The sequence below is a fragment of the Glycine max genome, chromosome 2 (genome assembly GCF_000004515.6).
Source record: "Glycine max cultivar Williams 82 chromosome 2, Glycine_max_v4.0, whole genome shotgun sequence".
NCBI lineage: Eukaryota > Viridiplantae > Streptophyta > Magnoliopsida > Fabales > Fabaceae > Glycine > Glycine max.
The window spans coordinates 9,961,024-9,976,089 of record NC_016089.4 but is presented as its reverse complement, the minus strand read 5'-3'; the positions used below and the strand labels follow the sequence as shown (position 1 = coordinate 9,976,089).

The following is a 15,066-nucleotide window of genomic DNA, read 5'->3' as shown; positions in this document are numbered from 1 at the left end:
TTGGCTTCTTGGGTCAATGAGTCGACCCAATCAATTCGAGTTGAGTATGATAATTATGTCCAGAACACGCCGAAACATATTTTCATTGTGTATTTTTTGGGATGAAAAGATTTCACAATGAAATCATAATTCCAGAATGTTATTTAGGGGTAAACAAAATACACAACAAAATTATTATTCTATCGTCTTTTCGTCAAAAGGGCATTTTTGAAATAATGCTAAAAGATACCCACGTGACTATGTGCCAATAGCAACTCCCGAAAATTAATTTCGTGAAGAAAAAAAGAAAAAAAGATGTAAGCGGTACCACAAAACTACTAACAGAGAAAACTTTCAATTTCTGGTTTTCTGAATTTCGGATGGTTGACTCTAATTTTAGGAGCTGGAAAAGGTACTAAATCTAAAGTTGGACGAAATGTGGATCCAAGGATTCAGTTTTTGGATCAAAGGTTTCTCTTTGCTGGCCTTAATATCTGTAATTTCCGCTCTGGAACCCGAACTGGGATCGACCCGCGTCGTCTTTCAGGTTTTTCTGTGTGAAAATTTGCATCAAGTTTGATCCTTTTTTGTTTTTTGTGTTCATTTATAATTGCTTGGATTTTCGTTGAAATCTTGAATTGAGTTTCATGCATGCTTAGTGTTTTTAGTGTTGTAGACTTGTAGCTATGATCTCTATCTGTGCTGTGCTCTATTTAGTTCTTAAGAAATAGACAAGTTCAAACTGTGGATACCCATGTTGTGGATGGAGAAGATCTCAGTTATCTATGTTCTGGGTATGAGTGGAAACTGGAATCAAGTAGCTCATTAAGTTAAAAATCCCATCTTGTCTATGTTCTCAAATTGATATTATTTTGTTGTTGTTGTTATTTGTTGCTTATGGTGTGTATCACTTAGGTTCTTGTCTTTTTCTTTATGCAGACAAAGTATGGAGATATTGAATTTGGTTTCTATCCAACTGTTGCACCTAAAACTGTGGACCACATTTATAAGCTTGTGCGACTTGGAGGCTATAACACTAACCATTTCTTTCGGGTATTGTTCTCTGGAAACAAAGCTAGTGAGCATTGAGTTTTATGAAGTTGGTGGGTATTGTATAGCTTTGTGAGTAAGTGGTTTTGAATTCAATACCTAGGTGGATAAGGGATTCGTGGCCCAAGTAGCAGATGTTACAAATGGAAGATCAGCTCCAATGAACGAGGAACAAAGAAGGGAAGCTGTAAAGACTGTTGTTGGTGAATTTACTGAAGTCAAACATGTTCGGGGTATTCTTTCCATGGGAAGGTTAGGTCTCTCTAGACAGCAACTGATGGTTGTAGCTTCATTATTTCTGCTTAAGTTCTTGATTTCATGTCATTCTTGTCACTTTTTTGTTTGTCATTAAGTTGCATTTATATATGGTTTAACAACTTATTAGCTATTAGTTCCAGTCTGTGCTACATTTTGTTTGAGTTCAAATTTTATTTTCTATGCTTAACTTTAAAATGAACTAGTTGGAACTGAGCTTACTGGTGATCACCGAGTCTCCTATGTTCATGATCAATGTAGTTTTACTTTCAACGATTAGTTGTGTAATTTTGACACAGTGTTCTCCTTTTGTGTTACATTAAGTCATATTCCCTTGGTGTGCTCTGGCTGAGGTTTAATGATTGACTGAGTGTCATAGTACATCTGTTGAATTCTAGACCATTTTGTCAATAGAGGTTTTGGCATCGTGTCACAAACCAACTATTCTGAAAGCTTAGGTTTTTGGTGAAGGCACATAAATGATTTTAGATCTAACAGATAGAAACTAAAATGAATGGAAAAAATGAGCTCACATGAGATTGATGAAAAATTAAGATATACTTGTAAATTTGTTTTTAGAGTTGTTCCAGACTTTCCCTATAGGTAAAGGCCCAGTTGTGAATGCCATTGTATTGGGCTAAGATCCACCACTCCTATGAACCATCTGATTTGGGTCAGCCCAATTTGAAGACCTGCTCTAGGGAGTCACATACCTCACCACCTTTTTGAAATGTTCTAGTCTCCCACCCAAATGCCTTGGGCACCAATAGGTCTTTGCATCTTAGAATGTGGGTTTGAGCTTAACTCAACCCTAAAAGCTAGCTCATGGGGTGAGGGTTGTACCCCACTTATATATTCTATCTTTGCCTTATTCTCTAGTCAATGTAGGACTTGGTTTTTCCCAATACACCCCCTCACCCCCAACACTTTTTGGGCTTGGTGCGTGAATAATATGGTGGGTGGTCCGGTAATGGATCTAGGATAGGCTTTGATACCATCTTAGAATGTGGATTTGGGCCTAACTCAATCCCAAAAGCTATCTCATGGGGTGCGGTTTGCCTCCCACTTATATATATTCTATCTTTGCTTTATTCTCTAGTCAATGTAAGACTTGATTTTTCCCAATATTGCATCTCACAGGACTAGGGATGATATTTGGTAAGGTTTGGGTAGGGTGGTAAAGTATTTGTTCCCATACCCACTTAAAAAAATCCTCCTCATACTAGACCCATACCCACATGGGTAGCAGCTTTAATCCCGATCTCCATACCCTTTGGGTACTTATATATGACTATATCCCATACCTAGACATATTACCCGCACTTTAGTTAAATGATATATGTTTTCCTTTTGACGAAACTTCTTTCTAAAGATTAATAAAATAAAATAACTATTTTAATACTATAATTAGCTATAAAAATCAACAAATCAAGAATAAAATTTAAACTACATCAAACTCAATAAAAAAATGTTCAAACTTTGAAGATATTGTTGAACTTAGATCATAAAACACAAGTAAGGGTTACTTCAAGTCCAACCTAATAAAGCAATTGAATACAACTAAAAACTAATTTTGCAATGTTAACACTAGAAAAACAATAAAAGACACGAAACAGGCTATTTATCAACTTGAACATATATCATTAGCATTGTTGTTAAATGGCAGTGCTATAGTGGAATGGTGTGGCAGATTTTTTGTCAACCACCATAAGCAATTTGTGAAGGGAGGCCTGCTATGGTGACACCATAGGCCACAATGACATGTTTATTTGGTAGAATTTTGGTCTTCTGCCGTATTCCGCCATCTACCATTGATAATATTTAATATTGATCATTAGCATTAGGCCTAATGTCCTAATGAATGACTTGACTTTAGAGGAGAGGAGAGGGGACTTTAGGTTTGTAAAGGGTTGACTGACATTGATTGGTCAGATACTGTTTAGTATTCCTGAAGGTGACAAAGACAAAAATCCCATGGGTTGTTGAAAGTGGCTACAATGATGAAAGATGGCTCTGTGGAATTTTTGCTATGCATTTAATAAAGTATATTCAAAACACTTGTTTGGAGTTTTATGACTGAGGCTTGTTTATTCAAGATGCTATCAGCGGCCGGAAGGGTATTATTTAATATTTATTCAGAGTGTCGTAGAATTTATAATCTTGACACATGATTTTAAGGAGTAATCAGCTATGTAACAGTTCTCATTATATTATTATGCTCCTAAATTTCTGAAACCATTCTTTTGGTTTGAGCCTTTGTTGGAAGTCCTGACGTATGTGAATTTGTTCTTACAGATATGATGATCCAGACAGTGCTTCATCTTCATTTTCAATACTACTTGGAGATGCCCCTCATCTTGATGGCAAGGTTGGGTAACTATAACTGCAATATCATTGCAAAACATTCATTCATCTTACAATTTTTGCAATTGATATATTGATGAATGCCCTTTTCAGTATGCAATATTTGGAAAAGTTACTAAAGGTGATGAAACGTTGACAAAGCTCGAGCAACTACCTACCCGCAAAGAGGGTATATTTGTAATGGTATACTAGAAAATCTCATCCATCTTGTGCATTGTTCTTTTTCCCATCATTTAATGTTCAATCCTGGATCTTATCATATACATAGATATCCATGGTTTAGGAATTTATAGATTTTTCCTTGCAACTATTGTTTTATTTTTTAACTTTGTGGGGAAGCCATGGGCAAAGCTAGAGAGACCCGTAGGAGAAGAAAAAAGGGAAGGTGGGTGGGTGAGAGATTCTCAAAACTTGAATGCATAAATTTGTATGTATGTGTCAGGGAAAAGAAATTCTGTGTAGTAATATGTAGCTTAAAATTATTCACCTGTAAGCTTTTATTGCTAACTTTGAGGGTGGTTTTTGTATGAAGGAATATTTCAGAAAAAAAGGCCTATATCAAGTGAGAATTCTTGTTTTTTGTGAGAAAATAAGAACTATAAATTTGGATCATAGTGTCATCCAACCATACATGGATGGCAAGATTAAAAGTTAGTTAATGCTTACATGATCACTTATAGTCATGTGCATTTATATTCAATCTTGAGGCTTGACCATTCAAATATAATCTAATGATTTATATTTATTGGTCTTTTTTCTTACAAAAACAAAAGTTCTCACTTGATACGTTACCTTCAAAAAATTATGTCCATATGACAACAATTGTTTATGTTTGTGTAAGGGTGAAGTGCATAAATGTAAATTGGTATTTCTAATACTTTTTATGCTTATTCGTGAATGTTGAATTCAAGTCAGCATTAGAATGTTTTGCAACTTAATTATTTCCTAACTTAGCTAGGGTCACTGTAGTTGTTATCAGCATTAGACTGATCAATTGGCTAATTTGTATCTTATTGGTTCAGCTGGATTTCTAATAGAACAAACATATGCATGCTTATCTTTTGTCTCAAGTTTTTAGTGCAAAGTTTAAAATTACTTGACATGATTATTTCTTCCTTTGTACTTGGATAATATTGTTTTTCCTTTTCCAGCCGATGGAACGCATCACTATCCTGTCGTCATATTACTATGGTAAGAATCTTTCAATTTGTTGCTTGTTGGTTAAAATAAACAAAATCCCTATAGTTTAACTTGATTTTGATTTTGTTCCTATAGTTTATTCTTTTTGAGTTTGATCCCTATAGTTTCACTTATTTAGATTTTGGTAGTTCAGTGACCAATATCTAATTTGAAACTATAATGACTAGACCTTTATGGAAATTAGGGATCAATACCTTGACTAATATAAATTTTAGGGGCTAAAACCTAGTGACAGGGACCAAAATCGAATAAATTGAAACAGAGGGACTGATACGTAAAAATGAATTACAGGGACCCAAATATAAAATTGAATAAAACTGTAGGGACTAACTGTTTTGGTAACTTTGCCTTAAATATCAAATGTTACATACTGAACGACTAATCCTGTAAAAAAATTGTATTGGAAGAAGCCTATATTTTTTTATGCATCTCAGGCCTTCTGCGTTCATTGACTGATAAAAATTTAGAGTTAATGACTCAATCACCGTTGTGATAAAATGAAATTACATATACTTTGTCTCTTTATTCAAAACTTACACCTTTGACAAATAAAAAACCACTTCAGCCAAGTTAAGCTACTAACATAAGTGATGAGGAACATTTATAGTCTTACATTGTGTTCAAAGATCAACTAGGCATTGTGAAATGGCTTATGTCATCACCTGGTATTTCTTACCTCCCCTCTCTCTGTAGAGATTTTGGCAATATTACTAGCTGAACCCTTATCCTTTGCTACCATAATGGTTGATTCCATTAGGTCATGTTCCACTAATTCTTGAAAATTACTTCCTTTCTTAGCATCCAAATTCTTCTCTACATTCATTAGGACTTGGCTCTTTAGCTCAAAAGACTGGCCTCTTTTTCCTCTAATTCCAGTCTTGCCCCTCCTTCCTCCCTTTGTTTCATATGAAATTCTCGCTGAGTGATCATGAAGTTGCAATGCAAAGATCTATTAACCTCCCTGTGAAAGTCTGAGCGAGTGACTAATACTGGAGCTTCATAGTACCTTGTAGGTCCTCACTAGTCCATTGCTCTAATTCCATTTCACCATTGTTCTATTCTTGTTCTCCAGACCTTCATCCATGAGCTGTTCCTAGTCTATCCATTTGGACAAAGACCTATCCTTAGATAAGGATGGAAGGATCCAACTGCACGACTTTACTCTTGCTCTCACCTCCTTGAGACCCATCAAAAACATTCCCCAAAGGTGTTCTTGCTCTATGACTAGAAGAGGTCTTCCAAAAGTCTCAAATTGCTCCTCTTGCACTAAGCCTGTTATTTCAGACCTAACATGATTTTGCAAGGATTCTGGATCATGGGTGGCTCACAAGCCTAGTGTCTATGTTCCTAAACATCATCGAAGTTGGTTTCGGAGTGCAAGATTCCTCAATAAACCTATATCATTCGCAATAAGCATGGAATTAGGGATAATTTTATGTATGCCCCTGGTAATCTCATCCAAGATTAAATTAAACAAGTAAGGACTCATGACTGACCCCTGATGTGATCCTATAGAAAGTCTAGTCTTGCCTCCTCGAGTTCCCATGCTAGTAATTACCTCATCAGGATTGCTACAAGGACACATTGCAGATTTTGGATGGAATGAGCGTAATTCCAAGTTCATAATGTTTTCCTATCTAGTATCTAGTTTGTTTGTTTCTTTAGCTCTTATGTATAGTGTGCTGGATTCTCATTCCCTCTGAATCTTGCTGCCTGTATTTTCTGTTAGATACAGAGACAGAAAATTGCGAGGAAGACAGATCAATTTTGAAGCGCAGACTAGCCGCCTCAGCTATTGAAGTTGAAAGACAGGTAATAATCATTATCAGATTCAATACCATAATGTTTGTTCCACTTGTTAACATAGCTTTCATGTGTCACTTTGCAGAGGATGAAATGCTTCCCCTGATAAAAGCAAATTTGATATTAATTTGGAATGAACATTACACTGTTGCATTCTCATTTTATATAATGAACAAGCAGTGTATACAGATATTGCTTTTGTCATGTATGAGAAATTGTTCTAAATATGCACAAACATGAATTTAAAGAGCTTGTTTGCAAATTTCCCGATATCTGTTTTTGATTTCTATGGATAGAAAAAAAAGGAGCTTATTTGTATATTTGCCCGGATCCAAACACCATTTCCTGAATGCTCAAATTTTTTCCAGTCGGGCCCTAAGATTTGGAATATAATTAAAACAAACAGGTCTAAGTGTGCGTTGAGTTTAGATTTTAATATAGTTAATTTTGGGCGGTTGAACATGATTATGATAATTGTTCAAATTAATTTTAGCAATAGATCTTATATTAAAATGTGTAAAATTGATTTTAGACCTAAACCAAACGGGACAAGTTGTTAAAAGGTTGACAACAAAGATCCATGTTGTCATGCCATCCTCTAGATACCAGTTGGTCAATTTCAAAGCTACAAATTCCTCATTGATTTTTTTTTACTATGTTATTGATATGTAGTATTCATCTATTTTTTCGATAACTAATCTTCTTCAAAAATTTAGCTAATCACTTTTAATGAGATTTTTTTCTCACAATTATGTTTTTTTGATCTACAAGATTCCAACATGAGATCTTATTTAAGAGGATCAAGTTAAGTATTACTTAGACCAACAACTTAATAGTATTTCTTATTGATCCTAATTTGATGCCCATGATAAGCCTTTATTGTTGAAAATTATTTTGTTTTATTTTATTTAATTATATATATCTATTAGGATATGTTATTATTTGGCCAAATTGTGTCTTCCTTTGGGCCGAACATAATTCGCATAAATAATTTCATACTAACATCCATGCAATTTAATTGAATCAATTTACACAATAGAGGTTACTTTGGCAACATAATGATTCAACCAATTTAATTAAAATTATTGGACACAATTAAATGGAAAGGATCTGTAATGATTAAATTTGTACCCAATTGTGATAGCAGTAAATGTTTGAAAAACAACATCATGGTAAACTAATTACGCACCTGAAACAAACATACCACGGTACCATCACAAATTTATACTAATCACATAAATATCATAAATTATCAGTTTATCACTGTTTCATAAAAAAAGTAGTTGGCCAAAAAATAATAAATTATTCATATAAGACAAATGATCATTGTCTTATTACTGATTCATATAAACAAAAAATATATATTTCACAAACAAAAAATATATATTTATGAAATTGTGTCACGTACTAAATGTCAATACCAGATACGTAAAACCTTTATCCCAAATAGAATAATATGTCACCAAATGCGACACAAACAAAAAAAAATTGTACAATCCAGTAAATCAAATGTAGAGGTCTTTTATTAATTCTAAAGAGGAGAAAAATTTTATGGCCATAACACATAAATTTAGGGGTTTTACAATTTTATTGATCAAAATAGTTTCTCCCCAAAATAAAATTAGGGTTCATACAACTAAAAGGATCTAGATATAATACATATCAAACAGAGCTTTAAATCCAAATAATGTAACAGTAATGGTGGCTCTGATACCACTTGTTGGTTATTTTTCAATAAACCTTATAAAATACCAAATGAACACCAAAACACATTACGTCAAATTATCAAGAGATTTTAAGGAATACCTGGATCCATAAAGAGCTTGATCAACACACAACGGAATCTGACATTGGTTACGAACAATTGGTTTAATGACCTTCCTCAACCAAATCACCTTCTTTCTTTTGGGACCTTCGTTTTCTCTTCAAATAGGGAGAGAAGAAACTGTTTATTAATTTTGGTGTATTGGGGGCCATAACCATGTCTTATATTTTAAACCTATTAGGATTCTCATTATCCCTTAATGGGTCAAACTGGTTTCCGCTCATTAAGTCCATATCAATTTTTTTTACAGCCTAATAGACTCACTTAAATAGATTACTTTATATTAAACTCATTTAAATAGATTACTTTATATTAAATCTATTTAAATGTAAATAACTAATATAAATGTTATAATATAATATGCAGCTTATATTAATTAATTAGAAATTATAAAATTTGGTAACATATTCTGCTCTTTCCAGAAATAGAGTAGTTTTGTAACTAAGAATTCAGAATAGTTTTGTAACTAAGAATTCAGAATTGTGTAGTCTGGAGTTAGGTGTATATACTTTGATTTACATGCCAGAATGTAATGACTACTGAGTGAAGTTATGTTTATAATAAATTTTACAACATTTTTTGTATTATATTACTCATATTTTTACAGTTTTTTTTTTCTTTTTATTTATCTGCTAAATTGTGAAAATTTGTGTGGAAGGATTTCTGGTGAAGTACAGCATGTAGAAATTGATTACTAATAAAAAAAAATATCACGAGGTGTTCTGTAATTCGATAAAATCTCAATAAATATTAATGCAATTTAATCTTTAGTTCGCGCATTAATCTTTAGTTCGTTAAAATCTCTAGAAATAAATAAATATTGTATTTAACTTTATAATATAATATTAATTATTTGTTTTACTGATATCACTAAAGTATCACTTTATCTTTAATATAATATTAATATTAAGATTAATTTATAAAAATATTATTTTATTATCTATTTATTATTATTGTTTCTTTATCTCTATACATAGTACTACACTTATTTTAGGATTTTTTTCCCTAACGGTTAAGAGATATTATACAAACACACGTCGAGTTGTCTTAGATCAAGTAACTAAGATATGTTGAACCATTTTTTTTTCTTTTCTAATTCTTCCTTTCTTGACACTCTCTCAGTTTTTATCCCTTTAGACTTGGATTCCAAGTCCTTGATTCAAATTTGAATTGATTCTCCCTTGAAATCTTGTTTAATTTCCTTGTATAATTCAAAGCAACTTCAAACATCAAGTCGTGGTATTTCGCGAAATTAAATTTTGGAAAATTTCAAAATAATGTTTTCAACACTTGGACAATTTCTAAGTTGACCACAATAATTGAAAAAAAATGCTATTAGGATTTTCAAAAAAATCACAAGAATGGAGCACCAGAGATGTCAACTTTAGCTAAACAATCATACTACCTTTAATCCTATACAAGAAAAACAAATAATTGATTCATTAACAACAACAAAAATAGTTTAATTAATTAATTTTAATAAATAACATCTTAAATTTAAATTTTATTTCAAAAATATATATGAAATTAAATAGAAAGTGATAATTTTAATTAATGACATTATTCGTGATTCAAGTGATATTTTTTCACCTATAAGTGTGGCTTAAATTATGGGATAAATATATTTGTAGTTCTAATATTTTTATTTTATTTTTTGTTTTTAGTTGCTGAAGTTTTATATCGTTTAATTTAGTTATGTATCTTATTAAAAACATGTTTTCAATCCCTCAACACATATTTTTCAGATAGGACGTTAATTCTTGGAGAATGGATTATTGTTGGTTCTCACTTTAACAACAATAATTTTCCCTCACATGCCCTTTCCTTTCCTTCTGGTTGTAAAGAACAAGCTTTGGATTTCAAATCACAAAGATATTGATGAGAAATTGTACAAATTCATAAAACTGTGACACAAACTATTGAAGAATGAAGGTGAAAACAAAGATAGGAATGAAGTAGTCGAATTAAGTATCATATGTATATTCTCTAATTTGTTTGAATTAAGTACCGTTTTTCATTTTTGTAAATAAATAATCATTTCGAACTCTTAAGAATACCTTAGTAAGAAGAAAGACACAGAAGAGAGAGAAAAAATGATAAGGCCAAAAAGAAAAGCTGTTATGAAAAGAGACCGAAGAGACATTTTTTTTTAAAAAGTCAAGATATGTTATGTCTATTATTGTGATGTCGCGGCTTAAAAGTCATTATCTTTTTTTTGTTAAGCCAATAAAATTAAGCAAATTTCGTTTTTAAAAAAAAGCAAATGTTAAATTAGTGTCGGTTAAAAAATTAAAATTAAAAATAATTTATTAAAAGTGTTATTAATTTATTTTTAAATTCTATTTGCATAAATTTCCCAATAAATATCTATTTGAATAAATTTCTCAATACATTTTGACCTTGTATGTATTCCTCTTATGCAATAGTGTGTTTTGATTCCTGGTAAGTTAAATTTACCTTGTTTTAAAATAATTTATTTTTGACTCGCAGTAATTTTTTCTATTTGTTGCTTCCAAAAACTATAGCAAATTTAATTGATCATCACCTATTTAAACACACACTAAATCTTTATAATTAAATGATAATTACGTTGGTATAACTTTGATAATTATTACATTATTTTATAACTTTCAATTAGATAATATTTTCTTAAAATTCATCATTGGATTAAAAGTTCCTTGCATATAAATTATATATGTAAAATTTCATATTAATTTAAAAGTATTTATTATCTCTTTTATATAAATTAAAATCCTATCATCTAAAAAGACTGACCCCAACATTTTGAGTTAGATACAAAACAATAGACAAAGTCTTTATTAATTTCTTTTCTTATTTTATATTTCTCTTTTCTTTATTTGGATCAAAGATGACAAATGTCTCACAACTTATTTGGTCAAAGAGTAATGTTATTTAAGTGTGTGATTGTTATTGACTCAAGAAAATTTTACACAAAAGAAAATTTAATATAAGTTTTCTTGTTAAATAAATAATTATTTTACATGTGAATAAATGTAGAAAAACTTTATCCTATTATATCAACCCTTTCATTTTTCTATCTAGTTTTCTCTTTGACCCTTTAAGCTAAGTTCAGGCCACATTTAAATATTTCTTTTCCCGTATCCTTACTTGGCCCTTGAGCAATTGTTCACTCTGCTTGTGTTTCTTCTTTCTAGTGTGCCAAATAAACACTCTACTTAAATGATCGTAATTGTCCACATCCCACACGACTTGCAGCATCTACAATTGTTTTTTCCCTTTAATTGCCATGCTGGGCCTGTATGTGTCCTGAATTGCTTTTGGGCTCAACCATTTTTTCTTTGATTAGAGTGATTTGAATCCTGCACCTCCCATATTAAATTCTGTACCTCCCAAATTTTTAAAACCCCAAACTACCTTTTTTATATTATACCTTTTCTCTTCTCAGCATTGAAATCCACGAAAGAGTTTTACCCGAGCTCACTCTATTTGTGTTTTCTCCACCGTTAGGTCTCCATTTGCGTCTATCTCACAAACTTCTGTTTCTTCCTATTCGTCTTCATTTTTTCGCCATTGATTTCTTCCCACTGCACAAAAAAACTTTTGTTTAATACACTTGCGTTTTCTCCAACTTTTTATTAAGCTTTTTGTTTTATGGAATATGTGTTTTATAACAGTAAAAAGTAGCTTACAAGATAGGTGTTCTATAATAGTAAAAAATAGCTTGCTTAATAGGTATTCTATAATAGTAAAAAATAGCTTTTGAAATGTCCATTCCAAAATAGTAAAAAATAATGGTTGAAAATAAAAATATTGTATGTATTTTGAAAAGCTTATTCTGGAACTCAATCTATATTCTAGAATAATCATCTCGTAAGGCTACTATATAGCTTCCAATATCATTTTTAGAAAATGGTTGAGAATAATAAAAAAAAAACATTCCAAAATTATCTTTCGAGAAGACAAAATGTCATGTCCTGCATCACATTCTTACCTTCAATAGCAATGCACAATGGAAGGAGTAGGGGGAGGACGTTTTGCAGCATTGTGACTCATGAGGAAGAGGTTGCGAGGTTGCTGTAAAGAAGGTGAAGTCGTGAGAGAAGAAGTTAGTATTTCTGGTGAAGGAAAAGAATAGTTTGCACAAAGAGAAAAGTATTAGGGTTGAGGAAGGATAATTTGATATTTTAAAACAGAAATAGAAGTACACGATACACATATGAGAAGGCAGGATTCAAATCCCTTTATTAGATTATTGCTCCAACCTCATCTAACGGATTAGGAAAATAGGTGAATCTACCCGTTGGATAATGAGCCAAAATGGGAGTTAGATAGTTGGCTACTTTTCCTCTAAAGTGAGCTCTTGTGTAACCCCTTAGACCACCACAGCATCAACCCTCTATCTGAACATCCAGGGTGTTTTTTCTATACTTCCGAAATTGCTTTCTGCATTCCAGAATCAATATGGGAAGTGCAGGAAGCAATTGCCAAGCATCCACCTGAAGCTTCTAACTTTGCCCACTGCCCATTTCAATTTCAGCGTCCTTGCCCTGTACATTGCATATTTCCGCAAGTTAATTGCTTAAGAGAACCAACTTCCTCAATCAAATGCTTAATTCAAAAGTTTCTCCTTATTGCAGTGTCTGAATTTGGGGGGAAACCCAGCCTTTTATTGCAATGCAATTGGATGAAATGGACGTTCAATTGTTGTTATCATGGATGAAACTATTTCTTTTCTCTGATTGATATACTTAACTACTAATGTGTGAATGAATGAATTACTGGCTGGCATCATGATTAAAGAATTGAAATTTGTGACGTTTGATGAGACCGAACTTACGTGCTCATATACTGAAATTTTTAGTATTCTATCATTTGTGCAATTTATTGTTGTTATTATTATTATCATCTATTTTATATTGCTTTTGAAATGGATCCAAGTCATTTTAATGATTTCTACAATTACAAGCAAAATATATGCATTCATCACTAGAGATGATTACAATTAAGGATATAATATATGCATCCATCACATTTATATTGCATAATATAAGTGTTGGGGATGAACAACACACATATGATCATCTAGATAATGATAAATCAACCACTATATCCAATGATTATCATTATGATTTTGAAAGACATCTAAAAAGGATAGCATACATGCATCAAAAGGAAATTCATCGACAACTTTAAGTAGATTTTGTGTAACACATTTGATAATGTTTCTAGCATGAGGGAAATGCAAAATTAAAAATTATTTTAAATATTTGTTTTTATGTATTTTTCTTAATTTTTAATTTATTGTTAACCCAAAATTAATATAATGTATTTTTTTAAAAAAAAAATTTTGGAGAAACAAATTATGCTTCAAGAATATATATAAATATAACATATTTTTTATTTCAAAAATAAAATATATATTAATTACTAAAATTAAAGTTCTTATGAGTTCATTGTTGAAATAAAAAATATTCTTAAAGTTAATGTAATAATATTAGACCCACAAAAAATAACTTAAAAACCAATATTAAAGTTTTCCATTGTGGTTTGTGGATGCTCTTACTTTTCTTACCTTTAGAATTGTGCCGCTATAGTTAAGATATTGAATTGCATGTTCGTTGATTTATTGGCAAGCATATCAAGTCGCGCAAATAATATAGAACAGAAAGTCTGGATATCGTATCTACAAGTACTTGCATAATACTTGACAATAATAATGATTGGATTGTGGATATGTACATAATAAGAGTATAAATAAACAAAAACTGTTTTTGATATTTTTATGAACGCATAGAATGCGATAAAAAGAGATAAAGTAACAAAGAATAAAAGAGTTGGGGTTGATTTCACTCAACCACATCCTCATTATAACAAAGCCTAGTCCTCTAGTCCAAAGCCCAACTATTATTATCAACTCACAAAAATACTCAAACCCCAATCTCTCGAATGGAAAGAATCTAAGCCCCTTAACCAAACTATCAATTTCTTGACTAGTCTAATCAAGTGACTTGCTTTAAGAACAATAGTTAAAAGATGACCGACAAGCTTTGCTCCATCCCTAGACACAAAACTCATTAGGTGTTCCTCTCCATTTCTAAGTTCAAAAGTATTTTCCAATGACAATTCAAACCGCAACATCAAGCAAAAGGCGATAAAGCCAAAGCAAGTATTAATGCATAGAAAATAACACTTAATAATGAACAATAAACAGATTAATAATAAAAAAGTAAACATAAGGATGAGTTCAACTACATCCACCCTCAAAATGGGCAAACCTAACTATATGAGTACAAGAAGAAAAGAAGAAAATGAATGAAAAAAAGGATGAGAAATGGTAGGAAAGCTATGGAGGTTAAGGGAGAGCTTCTCAGCTATAACCTAGAACCCTAGATAGTTTTCTAACCAAATTTGTCTACTATTCACATCCTTGGTGCTTAAATAGGATTAAACACGTTGCACTATCGTTTCTACATAATTGAGCTATTCGCTTAACACACACTTGCTTGTTGAGCGGGCATACAAAAGTTACACTAGTTTAAGTGGTTGCAAGCTGAGCCCAAATACCATGAAGAGGAAACAATTTGCTCAGCCTAAAGTACGCACTAAGC

General features: G+C 31.7%; 1 protein-coding gene across 2 annotated transcripts; it reads left to right on the top strand.

The window, feature by feature from the left end:
• The first annotated feature begins 261 nt into the window (after positions 1 to 261).
• Positions 262 to 6,921, top strand: CYP45 (peptidyl-prolyl cis-trans isomerase CYP45). 2 transcript variants are annotated; one of them, NM_001255096.2, is made up of 8 exons: positions 262 to 526; positions 919 to 1,032; positions 1,133 to 1,281; positions 3,580 to 3,652; positions 3,742 to 3,831; positions 4,800 to 4,839; positions 6,578 to 6,660; positions 6,737 to 6,921. In NM_001255096.2, the coding sequence occupies exons 1-8, from the start codon at positions 416 to 418 to the stop codon at positions 6,755 to 6,757; spliced, it is 681 nt and encodes a 226-aa protein (NP_001242025.2). In that variant the 5' UTR covers positions 262 to 415; the 3' UTR covers positions 6,758 to 6,921. The 2 variants fall into 2 exon arrangements, with proteins under 2 accessions (NP_001242025.2, XP_006574467.1); XM_006574404.4 differs by having other exon boundaries at positions 6,584 to 6,660; positions 6,737 to 6,876.
• Positions 6,922 to 15,066: the final 8,145 nt, after the last annotated feature.

Bases quoted from the DNA above. Each gene is read 5' to 3' on its own strand.
- CYP45 (NM_001255096.2), top strand. From the start codon at position 416: ATGTGGATCCAAGGATTCAGTTTTTGGATCAAAGGTTTCTCTTTGCTG. The intron at 3,832-4,799 runs GTATACTAGAAA...TTCCTTTTCCAG, and splicing joins AAGAGGGTATATTTGTAATG to CCGATGGAACGCATCACTAT. The intron at 6,661-6,736 runs GTAATAATCATT...GTCACTTTGCAG, and splicing joins CTATTGAAGTTGAAAGACAG to AGGATGAAATGCTTCCCCTG.